At 33.2% G+C, this 18899-nt stretch overlaps 4 protein-coding genes across 13 annotated transcripts; 2 read left to right on the top strand and 2 right to left on the bottom strand.

Moving 5' to 3' along the window:
* Window positions 1-86: 86 nt before the first annotated feature.
* On the bottom strand, window positions 87-4557 carry Art7 (arginine methyltransferase 7). Of its 5 annotated transcripts, none has more exons than XM_083079290.1 (11): window positions 4077-4557; window positions 3491-3645; window positions 3071-3221; window positions 2824-2973; window positions 2543-2764; window positions 2237-2466; window positions 1962-2091; window positions 1656-1885; window positions 907-1462; window positions 678-835; window positions 87-373 (listed from the first exon to the last, which is right to left on the bottom strand). In XM_083079290.1, exons 1-11 carry the CDS (start codon window positions 4383-4385, stop codon window positions 127-129), a joined length of 2538 nt encoding a protein of 845 aa, XP_082935416.1. In that variant the 5' UTR covers window positions 4386-4557; the 3' UTR covers window positions 87-126. The 5 variants fall into 5 exon arrangements, with proteins under 5 accessions (XP_082935416.1, XP_082935417.1, XP_082935426.1 ...); XM_083079291.1 differs by having other exon boundaries at window positions 3491-3659; window positions 4077-4215; XM_083079300.1 differs by having other exon boundaries at window positions 3491-3560; window positions 4077-4210.
* Window positions 4558-4907: 350 nt separating this feature from the next.
* LOC145959995 (uncharacterized) lies at window positions 4908-10917 on the bottom strand. Of its 3 annotated transcripts, none has more exons than XM_083079235.1 (14): window positions 10567-10917; window positions 9930-10191; window positions 9719-9840; window positions 9519-9631; window positions 9313-9455; window positions 9073-9241; window positions 8495-8867; window positions 8033-8370; window positions 7432-7778; window positions 7184-7257; window positions 6863-7094; window positions 6601-6773; window positions 6082-6351; window positions 4908-5840 (listed from the first exon to the last, which is right to left on the bottom strand). In XM_083079235.1, exons 1-14 carry the CDS (start codon window positions 10696-10698, stop codon window positions 5649-5651), a joined length of 2940 nt encoding a protein of 979 aa, XP_082935361.1. In that variant the 5' UTR covers window positions 10699-10917; the 3' UTR covers window positions 4908-5648. The 3 variants fall into 3 exon arrangements, with proteins under 3 accessions (XP_082935361.1, XP_082935368.1, XP_082935377.1); XM_083079242.1 differs by lacking the exon at window positions 10567-10917 and adding an exon at window positions 10285-10466; XM_083079251.1 differs by lacking the exon at window positions 10567-10917 and adding an exon at window positions 10323-10462.
* A 1077-nt stretch (window positions 10918-11994) lies between these two features.
* LOC145959962 (uncharacterized) lies at window positions 11995-14106 on the top strand. The gene is made up of 5 exons (XM_083079175.1): window positions 11995-12192; window positions 12312-12520; window positions 12625-12859; window positions 12920-13093; window positions 13340-14106. The coding sequence occupies exons 1-5, from the start codon at window positions 12145-12147 to the stop codon at window positions 13688-13690; spliced, it is 1017 nt and encodes a 338-aa protein (XP_082935301.1). The 5' UTR covers window positions 11995-12144; the 3' UTR covers window positions 13691-14106.
* Window positions 14107-14560: 454 nt separating this feature from the next.
* Mo25 (calcium binding protein Mo25) lies at window positions 14561-18710 on the top strand. 4 transcript variants are annotated; one of them, XM_083079202.1, is made up of 8 exons: window positions 14561-15092; window positions 15997-16110; window positions 16174-16341; window positions 16618-16736; window positions 16812-16980; window positions 17239-17403; window positions 17861-17965; window positions 18211-18710. In XM_083079202.1, the coding sequence occupies exons 2-8, from the start codon at window positions 16018-16020 to the stop codon at window positions 18391-18393; spliced, it is 1002 nt and encodes a 333-aa protein (XP_082935328.1). In that variant the 5' UTR covers window positions 14561-15092; window positions 15997-16017; the 3' UTR covers window positions 18394-18710. The 4 variants fall into 4 exon arrangements, with proteins under 4 accessions (XP_082935328.1, XP_082935311.1, XP_082935320.1 ...); XM_083079185.1 differs by having other exon boundaries at window positions 14562-15092; window positions 15997-16119; XM_083079194.1 differs by lacking the exon at window positions 14561-15092 and adding an exon at window positions 15099-15539 and having other exon boundaries at window positions 15997-16119.
* The last annotated feature ends 189 nt before the right edge of the window (window positions 18711-18899 follow it).

Below are 18899 nucleotides of genomic sequence, written 5' to 3'. Positions count from 1 at the left end.
TCACCACATAATTATGCCTTGGAATTTCTCTGGATATATTTTTACATTTTCTCAATTTGATTTTTAATGCATCAAGCATTCCTCAATGTAATCAAATAAACATTTATTAATACAATCAAATATTTGTTATAATATGTTAAAATTAAAGTCCACTTCGCCATGTTGTGGAACGAAAGTGAACGACCACAAAAGTGTGTTTCTTCTTTTTCTGACGTCAGATATTCCATGAAATAGATGCACGCCCTGTCTTGTATATGGATCCCAAGATATGCGCTTACCAGGTATCACTTCTTCAATTGGACCACAAGATATTGACAAATCTGAATCTAATTGCCAATCTATCCATACAGCAACGCCATTGCAGGAGCCATTGCTGTAAAACGAGAAATACATAGATATTATCATTAATAAAAAATTAATATTTTTCTATTTTTTTTAATATTCTAGATATTAAACATTAGTTTCTTTTGTGTTCAATTATAAGTGAGCAAAAAAACATTAATGTGGATCTAAAGAGTTTAATAAAAAATATACTAAATATAAAAAGAGCAACAGACAAACAAAAAGTTCGATTCTTGATTCAATTACACGCGCGCTCATTTTTCTCGGTTCATGCCTTTCTTTTTCATACATAACTTGTATTTAAAAAAAAATCAGTAAAATAAAAAAAGATATACCTTAAAATCGGAATCTCGCCCGATACTTGAATGCGCTCGAAATTTACATTTCGCGTGAGATCGAGCTCTACAATGTTAAACGCTAAAGATAACGCCTCGCAGGGATATTCCCAAAGTGGCTGCGCTTCTACGGGATTGTCACTTTTATCGCTAGATATCTAAAATAAAATGTGATTGTTCTTTAATATCAGAATAAAGTATGAAATGAAAAAATCAATAAATTACGAACTTGCACAAGCCTGTCGAAGGAAGACAAATCAAAGCCTTCGCAAATACCGACGGGGGCTCTTATCTTATGTAAATCTTTGAACTCGACGACGGCGGCCTTGATCGTCGCTGCAATCGGCATTCTTGTGATGTTCGATGGGTATCTGGAGGTATGATACCAGAATATCAGATTCTCCCATGGCACGATAGAGCTCAGGAAATATGGTTCGCCGAAAATGAAGTTGATCTCACTAGCATCCGGTAGATCATCGACCGACTTGACAATTCTTATCCGCTCGGAGAGTCCATTTGTCCGCACAAACATCTCCATGGTTTTCCGCGACAAAGAATTTTGCTCCAGCAGAAATACTTTTGCTCCCATCTTCGCAATCGCAAGTGCCAATAAACAACCGTCCGAGAGACAGAGACAGACGCTATTGGAAGTAATCTTCTTCCGCAAGGCTTGTATGTACTTTTCATTACGAGCCATATCGTTCAATTGACCGATACGCGTTCGTGAGTACGCGATATGCGCGTTACAATCACATACAGGCCTCGGAAAATCCGGAATTTTATCTCTATGAAAAAATACTTTTTTTTATTAATATACAGTAAAGAATTAAAAATTTTTTTTCAGAGCATAAAAAAAATTAAATTTAATAATTTAGGAAATAAAGAAAATAGAAATGTATTTTATGGAAAATATGGAAATTAAACAAAATTACAAAGATAATTTAAAAATTATGAAAGAAGTGTGTGTGTGGAACTTACATGTATCTATTCAATAATTTAAACCAGAAAGAATATTCGTCATGGTAACCGATGAGATTGACTTCGACATCACGTTTGATAGGTATTTCTTCCGGAAGATAATAAACAGCCTGCATCCAATGATCCCTCCAAGGTATCGACTCTGCCATCCTTTCTAAACGTAATTTATCTTTCTTGACATCATCAGGTACATTTGGATGTTCCCATACAGGAGCACAACTCAACAACACCTATAAAAATGATGTAAATATAAAAATTATAAAAATAAAAAAATAGTAAGAGTAATATATTGAAGAAGTCCATTACTTGATTATCTGTATCCATGTTCAAATCCCACCACATAAAAATTGCATGCGCGGTTCCACTTGCTATGGATTTTGTGCGTATCGATACTTTTTCATTGTACAATAAGGGCTCTTTGCCGGACCAATCAAACCTGAAATACATTTAATATACATTACAAATATTTTCTGTGTTAATTTGTACATGCAATTCATATTACTAATATATAATTTTATAATTAAATACAATCTTATGTTTTTATAAGAGTGAAAATTTAGAAAAGAGAAGGAAATCTTTACCTGAAAATAGGCTGTGGTGGCAGTAAAGGCACAAAAGAGTCGCTAGAAAGACGAGACAATTGCATGTCATGCACTGCTGCAGCACCAGAACATGCTTGAATGGCTGCTGGAGCATCAACCAATATTTCTCTATCCTTAATGGGCTTCACTCGATTCCAGCCACAAACTTTTGAGCTCTCCACTACTTGTGCCCACACTGTTCCACTGTGTGGCACAACTATACTATCTTCCTGATATAAAAATGAAAAAAGAAATAAATCTCAAAGCAACAAAATTATGCACAAGCACTAATTGCATGAGTATTACCTCAAGAAGAACTTTGTGAGCATGGCGAAATGTTGATAACGCTCCTTCGCCAATCAGTTCTGTATCGAACACTTCAGTGACTAGAATATTTGCTCGTTTTGGCATATCACCATCTTTTCCAACTGTCATCTTTGTAGAATGTTTACGAACCAATTTAATTCTACTCTCAAAACCATTCTCCTTTATTATTCTTACAGCACAATTGGCCATTGGTATGAAACCCTACGAGATATTTCTTTATATAGGCAAAACTTCAAAGAAAATGTTAAATTCTTTTTTACCTCACATGCTGTTATGGTGTCTGCTCCACATCTTGCAGCCATCATCGACAACAATCCTGTCCCAGTACCTATATCCAGCACATTAGCCTCTTCACCTGCTTGATGCTTTTTCTTAATAGCAGCTTCGAGAGCGATATAATATTTGTTATTCTATCAAAGAAAAATATGAAAATTAGTTTTCTTTTAGATAAAGAATTCATGTCATTCAATTTTCAGAAATGTGAAGTAATTATAAAAAGATACTTACTCGCTCGTAATCATGTAGCATGTCTGCAAAGGAAGACCTAGCTACTTCTTGATGATAATCATAATCTTGATCTTTCTTTTCCCACGTAGCAAGACCAGTGAGAGGATTTACGTACTGTGTGAATACACTCATGTTTTGCTTCAATAATAACCTTATCAAAGAAGTTTTTAGCATTCAAAATATAAAGCCAGATAAATGAAAGATTCACTTAAACATGTGCTAACATTTATGTGATAAATATATTTGCTGTTGCTCTATTTTAATTCTTTATACCTGCAAAAGATAATGCTTTTTAATCATGTGACATTGTAAATTTTAAAATTTACACAAAACCCTAATCATCTTATTGCTTGTATTTGTACATTTTTTATCTGGTAAAATACAACATTCTAAATTATTGTAATTTATATAAAGACTTACTGGCAATACATAGGACGAACTGCTGCAGATAACAATGATAACGTATTCAGACTACCACATGTATCTTGAACTGTCAACAATTTATGAGCCATTAGTACAATTTCATTTTTCCTCCGTTCCAATGTTCCAAAAACTTTAAAAATACGAGATTTTTCCTACAAATGTAGCACTGTGAGAAAAGTAATTCATGTAAAACATTTATTTTCTTATAAAGGCTACTTTAGACAATTTATAATAAAATTAAAAAAAAAAATATTTCTAATTTTATGTTATATATCTTAGTATATTTTATACATGTATATATATTTAATTTCAATGTTTTATATTATACATAACATAAAAAATTATAAATGAAATTTTATCCCAAAGTTTTGTTGCAAATGGATCGTCTAAAGTGTAACCTTTACTTAAAAAAATGTTATATTTTTATTACACAATAAGATTGTAAACAAACAAAAGATTACATCTAAAAGAGGACGAATGACATACAAGAAAAGGAAAAAATGTCATTTGCATTAATTTTTAAAAAGGAAATATCTGAATATTCTTCTTGCTAAAATAAATTCTCTAAAAAATCGAACTTTACCCATATAGGTATATATCGTCCCTTGCTATCCTTAAGATAGACAGTATCTGTGGGAAGTCTCTCCAAGCTAAGGATGATTTTTGCCTCGCGGTCGGAAATACTTTGCAACTGGACAATTCGTAACGCGCCGGGAAGAATCTCACCGATCGTCTGCACGCTCTTTATATAATTTTCTTCATAATTGGGTAGAGATATGTATCGAAAAATATCCTCGATCAAAATAGGAATATGTGGAATGCCGGATTGCAAGTGATTCTCACGAATAGCCAAGCATGCCGGCCAAGGAGGTTTCACGCACGTCTGTTCCATGTCATTCACGAGATACGTTGAGCCTATACTTTATCCAGAAATTTGCACAAATACGTTTGAAAATTTTATTCGTGAGATAGAGTAGCATTCCAATTAAAATAAAAATTGACCAATTAGAATAAAAGAAGTAATAATTTTTTTTCTCCTGATTGGTCAATTGAATGCTACTTTATCCTACGAGTAGGATTCTGAACCCTAGTGTTATAAATATTCACTAAAAATCGACCAATCATGCACGAAGAACGTAGCAGTATGTGGTACTCCTTCTCTTACAACAGCATTTCATGGATCAACAGCCGATCTATTTTGATATAATTAATGCAGAATAGACATTCTATTATATGTATACATATTTTGTTAAAATGCGTTTTTATATTGATGCTTGATATTCATTCTCACGTCAAAAGGCGATGTAATTAAAAATAATAAATTGATATTTATTTTTAATTACACACGCTCCCTGAAATTGAAAGTTAAATACCAATACGAAAAAAAACACAGAGGAAATGATTGCCAAGGATGTAAAGAAAATTAAAATTTCATTATTAGGTTTTGTTCTAATTACAGAAAACGGAGTTATAGTTATTATATTTTTGTTACGCTCTCACTCAAATTTTCTATTCTTTTCTATTTTATTATAAAAGATATTTCACTAAAACGAATTAATGTTTGATTTTTCTTTCTTACATCTAGCACACAAGTTTATACTGATGCTTGATGTTCATTTTCACAAGATGTCATGTAATTAAAAATAATAAATTAGTATTTTTTATTACACGACACTCCCTGAAATTAAGAATCAAACATCAATATAAAAAAACATTTTTAGTCTATTATCAATGATGACGATCTATTATTTACTATTACGATTATAACTCAAATATATTTACATGATAAAATATAAAAGAAATTACATTCTCATATACTTAAAATATGCTTAAAGTATACATACAATCGAATTTTGTCTGTTCCTTAATACTAAAAGATATGAATTTTTGACAATTCTACAATAATTTGGTTTTCATATTTTTGATGCAGATGCTTAATTAATTTTCTTTAAATATTAGTTTACATCAACTTTATAGAAATAATATAGTAAAAGCAATAAGATTGTATAAAAATGAATGCATATTCTTCTATAAAATTTAAGATTTTTACAAGCACCTTCAGAATCTTTTATCTCTTGTATAAATTACTAAAGATTCGATAATGCTTATAAAAAAGAATGCGCATCACAATGATTACACATATCTATTTCTTTTATTATGCAATGGTCATGTACTCTGGAGTTAAGTCGATCCGCATTGGATCGGCAGGATACGATGTTAGGACCCGAACCTTTTGTCCATCCTGAGTCATGAATTCGATTGTTTGTTCACCATCCGCGATTTCAGTCTGCTCGACATTTCCCAATTGATTGATAGTCGCAACTGCGGTAGCATCAGTATCTTCGTCCTAAAAATTGTAAATACATTTTGTGGACACATTTATCGCAAATTATAATATTATATACTTAATTAATATGCGAAGAAAAAATTAATTATGAAATTTAAGAAATAAACGTATATAGAGAAAAATTTGTGGAGAATCAAAAAAAATTCTAAATGAAACGGTTTTGATTTAAAAAAAAATGGAAAATTTATGAAAAAGAAACGTTTTGCAATTATTTACACATTTATTTGAAATTGAAAATTACCTCGAGCGCTTGGACGATTGCTTCCGCGTCGGTTTGAATCGTCTCCATTTCGTTTTTCACGTTTTGGCGTGTAACAATACCGTTTTCCGCTGCGACAGCAGCCTCTTCATCGATGTGTATATTTAACGCTTGGAGATGTTGTGCGAATATTCCTGGATGAACCCTAATCATCTGACCGTCGTTCAATTGGCTAATGAAATGTCCTTGAGAGAGAAGTTGTCGAGCTTCTTGGATGGATATTGAAATCGGATTTCCATGTTCATCGGTAATCTGAAAATAATGATAGATTTTTTGGAACAAGAATATAATATACAAAATTATTTTAACTTTTCTAAGACTTATAATTATTTAATTTTCAAGATTACAGTGAAAATACGAATATTTATAGTTAAAACTTTATATGAGATCAAATACATACATATACACACACACACACACACACACACATCTTTTAATATTGGTATAAGTAAGCTCTGAAATATCTAATAATAAAGAAATTATAGCATCTATCTTTCTTACTTGCAATTGTAAGTCTGACTCTGATAGTTCTATCTCTGACTGCTCCTCATTATTGCTGGCTGTATTATTTACGATCTTGTCAGCAATTATTTCGTCGTTCTCAACATCCAAATGTGGCAAGAAGTTCGTATTTGTTTTCGTCTCGTCTTTATTTTTTATCATGCTGGTATCAACTACATTTTGTCAAATTAATAATTGATCAATTAATGTGTATGATAGACTAATATATAAAATTATCAAAATAATATAATTGAATGCATACGAAAATGTAATGTTCGCGACTGATTAGGATTATCAGGATCTTCATAGGACACATAATAGATCTGTTGAATCCCATCAGTAGAGGTCTCATCAGTGGCGATCACCTGCGTTACTTGTTCATTGAGCGTCGACTGTTCATCATTCTTCTGCGAGTTTGGCAGGATTTGCCATACCTCGCCGATCGGAGCTCCTTCTGATCCGTCCACGGTCTGTACTTTATTCTCCCTATGCACCTGCAAAAATTGATAATTATTACTAATCGCTAGACAGTTGAGTTTAGCGATCGAGAAGAATAAAAAAGAGTAAAAACGCTTTAATATACCTTTTTGTGCTTCGTTAGATTCGAACAATCGGCAAAAGCCTTACCGCATAGATCGCAGGAATAAGGTTTTTCACCTGCAAAAAAATGATATAATTGCAATGATTTGGAGTGAAATTTTCATCTATATACGTGCTTTTTTCAGAACTTTTCTCTTTGTAATTATATAGAAATTAAAATTATAAATAAAAAAAGTCTACATTTGTACATTTTTATAATCTTTATGTTCTCTTACTGTAAATCACACTTACCGGTGTGCAAACGAAGATGTTTCTTCAGCGCCCATTGCTCCGTAAATCCCCGATTACAGTGAGTACATTGAAACGGACGTTCACCTTTGTGCCGGCGCACATGACATTTCCACGTATCTTTATGTAAAAAGCATTTCGCGCAAAACTCGCATTTCCACGGCCGTTCGCCAGTATGACGTTTTACATGCAACCTAAACTGCGATGACGTGGTAAACTTCCGTCCACAGAAGTCACAGGAATAGGGTTTCTCGCCAGTGTGGATACGCATATGTTCTTGCAAATTGCCATTCTGCGAAAAGCTCTTGTGGCATACATTACATTTGTATGGTTTTTCACCATCATGCCATCTGAAAAATGATCCAATTTATGATCTAATTTTAAAAAATGATCAAATTTTTTAAATTAAAAATTTTAAAAATCTTAGTAAAGTAAAAGTTGTGATTTAGATTGTCCTGCACTAGCTTTAGAAGTTCTATTTTGAGAATCTAAACATGCACTTATATCTCTTCATACAATAAATAATTAAACAACTATTCTATACAACAAATAATTAAACAACTTATTCTATATAATAAATAACAGATAAATCATAATTTACCACCTTTGATGCAATGTGAGACTAGTCTTGTGTGCAAATTGTTGATTGCAACGCTCGCAGAAATATTTCTTCTCGCCTGTATGAGTAGACTGATGATTAATTAAATTTGCCTTTGTTTTGAAGCTAGCGTTACAGGATTTACAAATGAACGGCCGATCATCCGAGTGTACGAGCTGATGCCGCTGGAGCAATTGCTTGTGCTTGAAACTCCTGTTACATTTGTTGCAGACGAAACGACGTCCATTGTTATGTTCAGCTTCTTTGTGATACACGACTGAACTAGGGTGGTTTAAGACTTTACCACAGATGTCACAGGGAAATCCCTTGTTTAGCTTAGTTTGCTGCAATATTAAATAAAAGTTTTTAAAGAGTACGAAATATTATATAAAAATTTAAAAAAAATTTTAGAGCTGTTTGAATAATTTTAAAATTATCATTTTATTGTGTAAAGCATAAAATGCAAACCTTATGTGTATTCATGTGCATCTTCAAATTTGATTGGTTTGTAAAATTCTTATTGCAAACATTACATGTTAATTTCTGTAGTTCGTGTACCACTCTCATGTGTAGTTCATATTCCTGTTTTAATTCAAAATGCTTGTCACATTTTTCACACATATAAATTGCATTGCTGGCCTCTTCTCTTATCGTTGATGTAGAAGTGTCCTGCTCTGCGCTGTGTATCTCTAATCTCTCAAGTGGCTCTTGTATTTCGGTATTTCCTTCAACAGGATTTGAACTATGCTGAGTTGTCTTTTGATGCAACATTAGGTTGTCCTTACTATCAAAAAGTGTTTTACATTGTGTGCACTCATACTTATTGTCCTTATGGAGACTTCTACAAAATTGAAAAGTACATTTAAAAAATATTAATATTTTAAATTCTAACAATTTTCTCGCGAGTATGAAAATATATTTCACATACATAAAATTCAAAAATTACAGAACCAGAAAGAAAAATCAAGAAATCAGGTTGGATTCTCAAAAATCAAATAATTTTAAGTTTTAGAATTTGAAATCAATATATAGAAAATGATATTTACTTGTGTATTATATATTTGCTACGTTGTAGAAAATTTCTGCCGCAAAGTTGACATGTAAATTTGTTTTTTCGACGACGAAGTTTTGACTTTGATCGTGCTCGTCCACGATTCATGATTACTACTTCACCCAAGTTTTTACCCTCTTGTGTTTCGAGACGACCGATTACTTCTGTAAAATATACATGACACATAAAAATACTTAGAGAGTGATCTTTTTCCACTTTTATCTGTTATACGTACCTTCCTGACCATCCTGTATGGAAGCATTTAATGGTTCTTCTGAATCATTGAGTGTTTCAAAGTCATCATCATCTTCCTCATCAATTACACCCTCTTCTTTGAATATCCTTTCCAATTCTTTTCCTTGCACCGCTTCCATAAACCTGTACAGATTCATCAATTATCAACAATCAGGCAATAATTTATGAGCTTTTATCCTAATATACCTTTTGGGAACTTTGCGTTTTCTTCTGCGTCTACCATCGCCATCCATTTCTTCAACCTCTTCTTCTTGCTTATCCTCCTCACCTTGACTCACAACTTCCATATTTTCTTTTGTCTTTTAAAAAACATATAAATAAGAAAGCTAATATAGGAAGTAATAAAAATCATAATTATTTATAATTCATTATAATTCATTACAAACCAAAGATTCGACCTCCGTTTGTACTTTGGGTGGACGTCCGCGTTTTCTCCTTGGTTTAGTTAAGCCTTCCATTTGCAAGCTCATTTCATGCTCTGCTGCATACATAGATCCATCTGGCATTACTAAAATAACAATTTCATATATAATATGTTTAATTATGTATATAGCTTCTTTATGATATAAAATATATATGAAAAAGAGATCATATTACTTTTGATAACAATTTGCTGTTCATACTGTTCATCCTCATTACACAAAGTTATATTATCCATTTCAACTCCTTCCGTTTCAAGCTCTGCACTCTCCTTCTTATTACGTGAGCGTTCTGCTCTGCGCTGCTGCTCTTGATATTTCCAAAGTTCACGTAATTTGCGCTGACCAGCCACCAACAAATCAAAGAATTGTGCTGTTGCCTCCAGCTGGATGTTACAACCCGGACAAATTGTCTGTGGTAATTTGCCATCGTCTCGAATCTTAAAAATTAAGCATATTATATAAACAATTGCATAAGAAAGAACAAATCATAAATATAAACAATTTGTACTATATAAAAAACATTTATATACAAAACTATGAAATAGAAATATTTTGTCAGCAGATTAACTGTTTATCCCTATTCAACATGGGACAACATATTCATGAATTTGACGCGCGAACCTAATCATTGCATAAAATAATTAACCGTTTCGCTCAACGAAAACAAAGCAAAGAAAAAAAAAGACTAACGAACGATTAAACGAGCGATATATGATGAACATTTGATCAGTGCAGTAGGAAAATCAGCAGTAGGAAATCAAGTTGCAGTCTATTTAACCGGTATTTAAAAAAAAAAGAATGCAGCGTTCTACCTTGAGTGGCAGATACCGATTCACCAGCGAGCACAAATCCGACTCGCCTGTCTCGTTGGTGAATAGATGCTCGTTGCCGTTGTCCGCCGCGCACAATCGACAGATCGTCGAGTTGTACAGATGCACGTCCATGTTCCCGAAGATTACAACGGAACGTTGGACGCCGAACTCTCTCCCCAAGTATATCGAAATTGACTAGAAGAGATAAGATACTACGTATCTCGTACAGAGTTAATATTGATATATATCACGCTTTCATTATTACGTGTATACAATGTCGCATAAATACGCTATCTGTTCCGATAGAAATGTGTCGCGTAAAGGTTAGGTCGAGCATCTGCATCTGCTCCTCGTTCGTTAGTCAGTAACATTGCTGGCAATATAAATCGACTCTCTGGTGAAATCCCTTCAAAATTCCCCGCAAAATTTTCTAGTACCTACTAGTGTCATGCGCGGAGGGATTGGCCGATTGACCACGTCGCCAATTGGCCAATTCAAAATACGACTCTCTGATTGGTTAATCGTTGCTGGTTACCCTAGGCACAGATCGATATAGGCTGCGGTCAAGGGGACGCTGAAGATGCTTTGAAGCGTTTGATTGACCAATCAGGGTAAAAGGAGTAAAGATTTCTTTAACCTGATTGGTCAATCAAACGCTTCAAAGCATCCTCAGCGTCACTTTGACCGCAGCCATAATTGGCTGTGGTCAATCGCAACGTGGTCAAACGGGAAACTCCCGTCATGCGCTAGCGATAATCCTTCTATGGATATCCAATACAGAGCTACAATAAAATACCTCTGGCTAGAATTTCCTAGAAAACGAACTCTGTTATTGGATATCGGACGCAGTGTGAATCCTCCATAAAAGCGGGACACCTTTCATAGCGTTTTCGAGTGGTCACAGCTATTTTTCTGAAGAATGTATGGTTACATTCTTCTGAAGAATGGTTATGATTGGTCAATGGCTGCGTTCACCAGAAAAAGCTGCTTTGCAACTGTTGTAAAATTCGTGAGCCTGATTGGTGTATGCTCTTAATTTTGACTGAATCTAAGAGCATACACCAATCAGATTCACGAATTTTACAATAGTTGCAAAGCAGCTTTTTTTGCTGAACGTAGCCGATGGCCGCATTCAGCAGACTCAACAGTTGGGCAACATTACTAGATTTTCCGATGTAATTCGACGCTGATTGGTCGGACCTGAAAGTAGAAACCAATCATGTTCGATTGCTACTTAGCGGTTCAGTCCGCTGAATGCGGCCAATGACATCTAATAAACTACCCCGGAGCGCGATTAAACGACCACTTGAAAACGCTATCAGTCTTTTCTCTGGCAGTAACATTTTTTTTATGTACAGCAAAGTTGGCAGCATTGCCATATGACAGCCGACATCGATTTTGCAACGATTGGTCATCACTGTTTTTGTAATTCATGTTGGATTATAATTTTTTACGTCACTCAAACATAATGCGGAAAGAAGTTAAAATTTCGTGGTACTTGTTTTGAGGTTCCGAAGGATTATTCATTATATTTTTTTTTATCATGATAAAGAGATGTATCGATGACAAGTTAAAGGAATGTCCTGTAACACCTGTCAAACAAATTTCTCGTTCTTCACAAAAAACGTAAATATTATCGCTCTGTTCGAATTTTAATAGGTTAATTTTGATACAATTGCTACTGATACAACAACTGCTGCTCTCGAACAATCCATTTGTTTATTTATGCTTTTGCTGTTGCTTAGATTGGTTGCCCAAGCTGTGGCTATTCTTCCTGCAGTAAGTGTCTCAAGTACAAATGCGATATCCCCGATATAGGAAAGAAGAAAGTTTGCGGACGTTGCTACAATAAATTAAACAAAATGAAGAAATCAAGTCCCGAAGACACTATACAAGAAGCTTCAATGTCTAATGAAAATTTAGAACCACTTGCACCAATTGACATTACTATGAAGTGAGAGAAATGAATTTTTTTGTTTGCAAATAATTTAATTGCTATAAATTATATGTGCAAAATATTTTTATGAACAGCATTATAATATTGGATATTTGATCTAGATTGGATTCATTAGAAAATCCTGTAAAACCTCCAATAGTGATATATAAGCATACAGATCATTGGGATGCGCTTAAAAGGGGATTAGAACCAGCTGACCAACAAATTGTAGACAGATTACGGAAATTGAAAGACGAAGAGCGTAACATTTCAGTGCCTACTATTGATGAGATAAAACAAAGACTAGCACTGTTGAAGGATCAAGATCCACAGGCCAGTGGAAGTAATCTAATAAATGTATGTATAAACAATGTAATGTATAAAGTTATATAGATTCTTATTGATTATTTTTTATAGATACATCAAGTAGATACTAGAACTGATCAAGAGAAGGCAGATGATCTAATTCAGGAGTATCTCGCAGAAATCGAATTGCCTTCGACTAGTGATCTTTGTAAGGAAATTCAGATGAGAAGGAATTCCTTGGAGGATAATGAATTAGTTACCAAAATTTCAGCAATGGAAATAGAGGTATACATTTTTGAAATGACCAAATTATAATTATATGCTTTTTTATTTCTTCAACATTATGTTTTACAGTTAACATAAACTTATTTTATCTGGAAATATATATTTTTGTATCTCTGAATAAATTTTAATAATGAATGTAATAATGAATATTTATAAGTTGAATTCTCAGTAGAAAGTGAATTCAGTAAAAAATGCTCATTTTGTTTTTATATAAAATTTACAAAATGTTATTACAAAATGTTATAGACTCCTCCAAACATGGAAGATGAGAATGAAAATGAGGACGAGGATGAAGATGAACATGAAAATGAAGATGAGGATGAAGATGAAGATAAGGATGAAGACGAGTATGAATCTAAAGATGAATGTTTAATATGTTCGCGAACTGCAAATGAACTAGACTTGTACAAATGCACAGGTTGTAAAGGCGATATTTACTGTTCTGCTTGCTTTGAAAGTTTCCATGATGATTTTGAAATGGAGAAGCACAAAGCAATTCGCTTTGTCAAGCAAGATGAAAAAGATAAATTGTCATCTGCAAAAATGAGCCTTATACAAAAATTATTAACATCAGATTCTCAAAAAAGTACCCATTAATAACAGTATTATACAGAAAAAAAAACAAAGTAGCATTTGTGCACTTTTACATTATTTGTTGTGCATCTAATATTTTGCATATATAATACTATAATCTGTAAATATTTGTAACAAACGTACAAAACAAATGACTTAAAAATTCCATTTGTTTAATGCAAATGATTTTTTGAAAACTGAACGTATATATAGTCTCTGAAAATATGCTTTATTGCTTTTGGCTGTGTTATTCTGTAGTTACAGTAATTCTTATTTTACGAGTTCATATATTAGTTATACTATTAACTTTCTATTTGATAGATGTAAACAAATGTACGCGTATGTATGAATATAATATAGAGATAGGCACAAGTAATATAATGCAAATATTCAGCATAGAAATTCTTCATAATTTTGCGAAATAAAGTTATTTTGGCTAATTATTTTATAAATTTTAAAATCTTCCGAGCTCTTTGTTCAGATGGTCAATTTTTTTATCTATAAGTTCTTAAATCTATAATTACTTTTAAATGAATATTTTTAGATTTATCATATATGAATATTTAAACACAGAAATGCCCAACATTTAATAATTAATAGAATTTATTAATTTAATTGCGTGTATATGGAAATATGTAAAAAAAAAATTCACATTTTAGAAATATTGAGTTTAATCAAACTATTAACTTAATCGATTAGAAGAATTAATTTGTGAAATAATACCAGCAGTATTTCTGTTAATATTAGAGATAGAATTATTATTTTTTTATCATTTGATATATGAGAAAGAATTATACAACAATTTTCTACCAATCGACGGAATTCACATTTCAAATTCTCAAGTAGCCATTGTCCGATGTATCTAGACAATTTTTCCCTACAATTTGACAGATTGGCGACCCTGCCGCGATTCGGAACTGCGCCGTGAAACACGTATGCGGTCGTCGTATCGCATATTACAGGGTGAGCCAGAAATCGAGCGGTCTCCCTGGAGCAGCCTCCCTGGAGCAGCCTGTGCGGATCGTTTTACCTCACTTATGCACTATTGAAGGAACGATCGGCCGCGTCGACGAGCTCGACAAGCCGAAGCGACTCGCTCGCGCTCCTGTGGCGGTCGAGCATTTGACGGTCGCCGTGACGTGACGGTTGCTCGTGACGTGACTCATTCCGTACGAGACGCATATACATACGTATACGCGCGTGATACGTAGCGCTGCCGCGTCAAAGCAGCGAAAATACGAAAATCGCGAGTAGGATTCGCCGTCATAGACACAGACGTGTGTATGCGCGAGAGATTTCTGATGTGACACCTGCATACGTGACACGTACATTCAACGCCGAGGAGATCGCACAAGCGTGTTTGTAAGCGCACGTTCGAATTGCGAACGAGACGCCCCGAACACCTCTCGGATCTCCTCTTTGCATGGTGAGATTTTTTTTTAGGTTAGAATCTGCGAAATTGTACATACGTGCTCCCACTCTCGTCGATCATCGATCGCACGTCATCGATCGCGATCCTCGCGTCGCGTCTCGAGGCGCATTCTCAATCTTCTAGGATCACGATGATCCTCCTCCCCCTCTCTCCTTCTCTCTCGCTCTCATCTGATTCGGTCAGGTGATTCGACGACGAGCTCGATCGTCGCTCTTTGAGGTTAGGACGGACGACTTTTCCTCTCTCTCGAGATTCGCTTCGCGTTTCTCGCGTGACAGTGTTATTCGTTGTGACTTGGTTGTCGTGAGATCGAGACGAGAAATTGAATGACCGATATCGCGATCGTCGCGAGCACCGATGATGTCGAGGGTGCACTGTGTCGTAGCCGTTATACGAGTACGTATAACTCTGACGTAGTCGGAATTTATAAAAATCTCAAAGGTAAACGATACAATTTGTCTCATGTAATGTCATGCAGAGGAGTTGTCAGTGTTTGGTTCAGCCATTCGTTCTTCATTGTGCAGTTGTGTATTCGATACTCCAGTTTTGTGAAATTCAAATTTTCTCAAGTTCACGATGTAACTTCATTCTGCTTCTCATGATACATTTATGAATAGCGATAGAAGTGATTTATCCTAATTGTATCCTAAATAACATACATATTTTGCATACAATTCTATAGCAATGTATGTTCTAAATCTATTATATCATCTATCTTCTAACATAACTGATGCAAATCTACAAATTACAATACGATTAAGAATGTCACATTTAAAATATATTTATTTAGCAATTGATGTTACCAAGGTGTTCGTCGCATAATGTAAACATTTCTTAAGGATGTTTCTCAGCAATGAAGAGTGATAAGGAATTTCTATCTTTTTGGATGTTTCATAAGCTGCATACATTGTAAGAAAACATGCCTCTGTTTGGAAAGTCCCAGAAGAGTCCAGCGGAGGTGGTAAAGGCTCTCAAGGAGGCGGTAAACGCGTTGGAACGTGGCGACAAGAAGGTAGAGAAGGTACGTTGTTGCGGATACACGTCGGTTTCTACGATGAAATACATCCCCTTTTAGGCGCAAGAAGATGTGAGCAAGAATCTTGTACACATTAAAAACATGCTATACGGCACGGCTGAGACGGAACCCCAGGCGGACATTGTGGTGGCACAGTTGGCGCAAGAGTTGTACAACAGCAATCTGCTGCTTCTGCTTGTGCAAAACCTGAGTCGCATCGACTTCGAGGTACGCTCTTACATGTAAAACGACTCAATAAAAAAGTTATACAAGAATGATTTTTTATGGCAAAGATAAGATTATTATTAAAATATCACAATATTTGTGCAATTTTAAAATATTTCATAGATAAGAAAAAATTTTGTCAAAGTAAGATTAAATAACTAATGTTGTGTATTATCGATATATTAAATATTTAATAAAATAATGTTTATATTTTTTTTACAAGATTCATGAATTGTTAATGAATATTACAACTCTTATCTCTCTTATTTTCCTGATTAGGGAAAAAAGGACGTTGCGCAGGTCTTCAATAACATTCTGCGGAGGCAGATTGGAACTAGGTCACCCACGGTAGAATACATATGTACTAAACCTGAAATTCTTTTTACACTTATGTCTGGGTAAGTCCGTTTTCTTTGAACATTGGTAGAATATAATGGCATTACATATCTGCTAATGAATAAACTGTTTTGTAGCTACGAACACCAAGACATCGCACTCAATTGTGGCACAATGTTGCGAGAATGCGCGAGATATGAGGCGTTGGCAAAAATTATGATCTATTCGGATGATTTTTACAACTTCTTCAGATACGTCGAAGTGTCTACGTTTGATATCGCGTCTGATGCTTTCTCTACGTTTAAAGTACGTCGTTATACTCTACAACATGAGACAGGAAGCATATAAAATAATGTATATTTGAGAAATATTTTAATATTATTTGTCCTCTTTTTTTTTTTTTACTAAATTTAATTAATTAGTAATATAAAATAAATAATATAATATAAATAAATAATAATATAATATAAATAATATAAAATTAATAATATTTAATTAAATGTGTCTTTGGAATATGTTACTATTTTTTTCTTGTAATCAAATGATTTGTGATTGTTTATCCAGGAATTACTTACAAGGCACAAAATACTCAGCGCTGAATTTTTAGAGATACATTACGATAAAGTTTTCTCACATTATCAAAGGTTACTCAATTCAGAAAATTATGTAACACGACGACAAAGTTTAAAGTTATTGGGCGAGCTATTACTCGATAGACACAATTTTACAGTAAGTATTAAAGAAATCTTTAAATATATTTTTAATAATAAATTTAATAATTTCTGCATTTACAACCAATTAAAATACAACCAAGATAATATATTTGCTTTCATAGATATTGACAATAGATTTATGTTTAAAAGATACATTCCAACATTCCTTGTAATTCACATACATAAAATCAATAATGGAGATTGGAACATTTTACAAATTACAGTAATAATTTACATAAACAAACATTCTCTAAAATAAAATTACAGTTACATTCAATCAAAATTATTATTAATGGAATAATAGAATAGTTAAATTATTTAATAGTCAAATTATTCAATCAATTAAAAATACTGTGCAATATAACTCTAAACAATAGCATATAATAAAAGAAAATATTTGGCAACACTTTCGAATTATTTAATTTAAATGTTATAAGATTGGCTTTGAAATTGATTTTCTTACTATGTTGCAGGTCATGACACGATATATATCGAATCCAGATAATTTGAAGTTAATGATGAATATGCTAAAGGAGAAATCTCGCAATATACAGTTTGAGGCTTTCCACGTCTTCAAGGTATAATACTATTTGATACAGTCAAATTCAAATTTTTATTTAATTTTAAATTGATATTAAATTAAATCATCAATTCTTGATTAAGTATTTGTGTTCTTCTTGAACTTCTCAATGTAATACATCACAGAATAAGAAAATTAATCTTTCTTCTCAAGTTTCTATAATTGTTCCAATAAATAGAAAAGAAACTATCTTATCTAAACAGGATGGAATAAGAAATTTATTGATGGTTCCATTGTATCCAGGTATTTGTAGCAAATCCCAACAAACCGAAACCCATTCTGGACATATTGCTCCGCAATCAGGAGAAGCTAATCGAGTTCCTGACGCGCTTCCACACGGATCGTTCCGAAGACGAACAGTTCAATGACGAGAAGGCGTATCTGATTAAGCAGATCAAAGAACTTAAGTCTGTACATGATAATTAAGTCAAGGAAATACAATTATTGCTACTGCTACGATTAACTATCACTACACTCATTATTACTATCGAGTCTACTGCTGCTGTTGCTAATTACGATTTTATCACTATTATATAGGCAGTTATAATTTATCATCATCACATCATTGTCATTTTCACCGTTATTACTATCATTATCATCGTCATCATCATCTCGGCATTATTATTATTATTATTATTATTATTATTATTATTATTATTATTATTATAATTATTATAATTATTATATTATTATTAATTTTATTTGTGAGTAGCACTGTAAATAAAGATTACATTTATCTCTTATTGTATCATATACAGATCAAGTTGTCATCGTTCTACCACGTTTTTAATCGGTTATTAAAGCAGAAAGAAAACTTGATTGTCTTTATTTTTGCGATTTTAATTGCGAGATTTATGTTTAAGTGGTTTTACTGTAATTAAAAATTAATTGAATTTTTTTATTATATATATAAAGGGAAAGCAACTTTTGAA

This window comes from Camponotus vicinus, unplaced genomic scaffold, assembly GCF_025532165.1.
Source record: "Camponotus vicinus isolate PSW18456_S1 unplaced genomic scaffold, iyCamVici1.0 SCAF_1, whole genome shotgun sequence".
NCBI lineage: Eukaryota > Metazoa > Arthropoda > Insecta > Hymenoptera > Formicidae > Camponotus > Camponotus vicinus.
This window is presented reverse-complemented; position numbering and strand designations above follow the sequence as displayed.

Bases quoted from the DNA above. Each gene is read 5' to 3' on its own strand.
- Mo25 (XM_083079185.1), top strand. From the start codon at position 16,018: ATGCCTCTGTTTGGAAAGTCCCAGAAGAGTCCAGCGGAGGTGGTAAAG. The intron at 16,120-16,173 runs GTACGTTGTTGC...ATCCCCTTTTAG, and splicing joins GCGACAAGAAGGTAGAGAAG to GCGCAAGAAGATGTGAGCAA. The intron at 17,966-18,210 runs GTATAATACTAT...CATTGTATCCAG, and splicing joins AGGCTTTCCACGTCTTCAAG to GTATTTGTAGCAAATCCCAA.
- Art7 (XM_083079290.1), bottom strand. From the start codon at position 4,385: ATGGAACAGACGTGCGTGAAACCTCCTTGGCCGGCATGCTTGGCTATT. The intron at 3,222-3,490 runs GTAAGTCTTTAT...TTCTTTGATAAG, and splicing joins GTTCGTCCTATGTATTGCCA to GTTATTATTGAAGCAAAACA. The intron at 1,463-1,655 runs GTAAGTTCCACA...ATTTTTTCATAG, and splicing joins AAATTATTGAATAGATACAT to AGATAAAATTCCGGATTTTC.
- LOC145959995 (XM_083079235.1), bottom strand. From the start codon at position 10,698: ATGGACGTGCATCTGTACAACTCGACGATCTGTCGATTGTGCGCGGCG. The intron at 8,371-8,494 runs GTTTGCATTTTA...TTAATATTGCAG, and splicing joins TGCACATGAATACACATAAG to CAAACTAAGCTAAACAAGGG. The intron at 5,841-6,081 runs GTAATTTTCAAT...TACAATTTTTAG, and splicing joins CAATCGTCCAAGCGCTCGAG to GACGAAGATACTGATGCTAC.
- LOC145959962 (XM_083079175.1), top strand. From the start codon at position 12,145: ATGTCCTGTAACACCTGTCAAACAAATTTCTCGTTCTTCACAAAAAAC. The intron at 12,521-12,624 runs GTGAGAGAAATG...TATTTGATCTAG, and splicing joins CCAATTGACATTACTATGAA to ATTGGATTCATTAGAAAATC. The intron at 13,094-13,339 runs GTATACATTTTT...AAAATGTTATAG, and splicing joins TTTCAGCAATGGAAATAGAG to ACTCCTCCAAACATGGAAGA.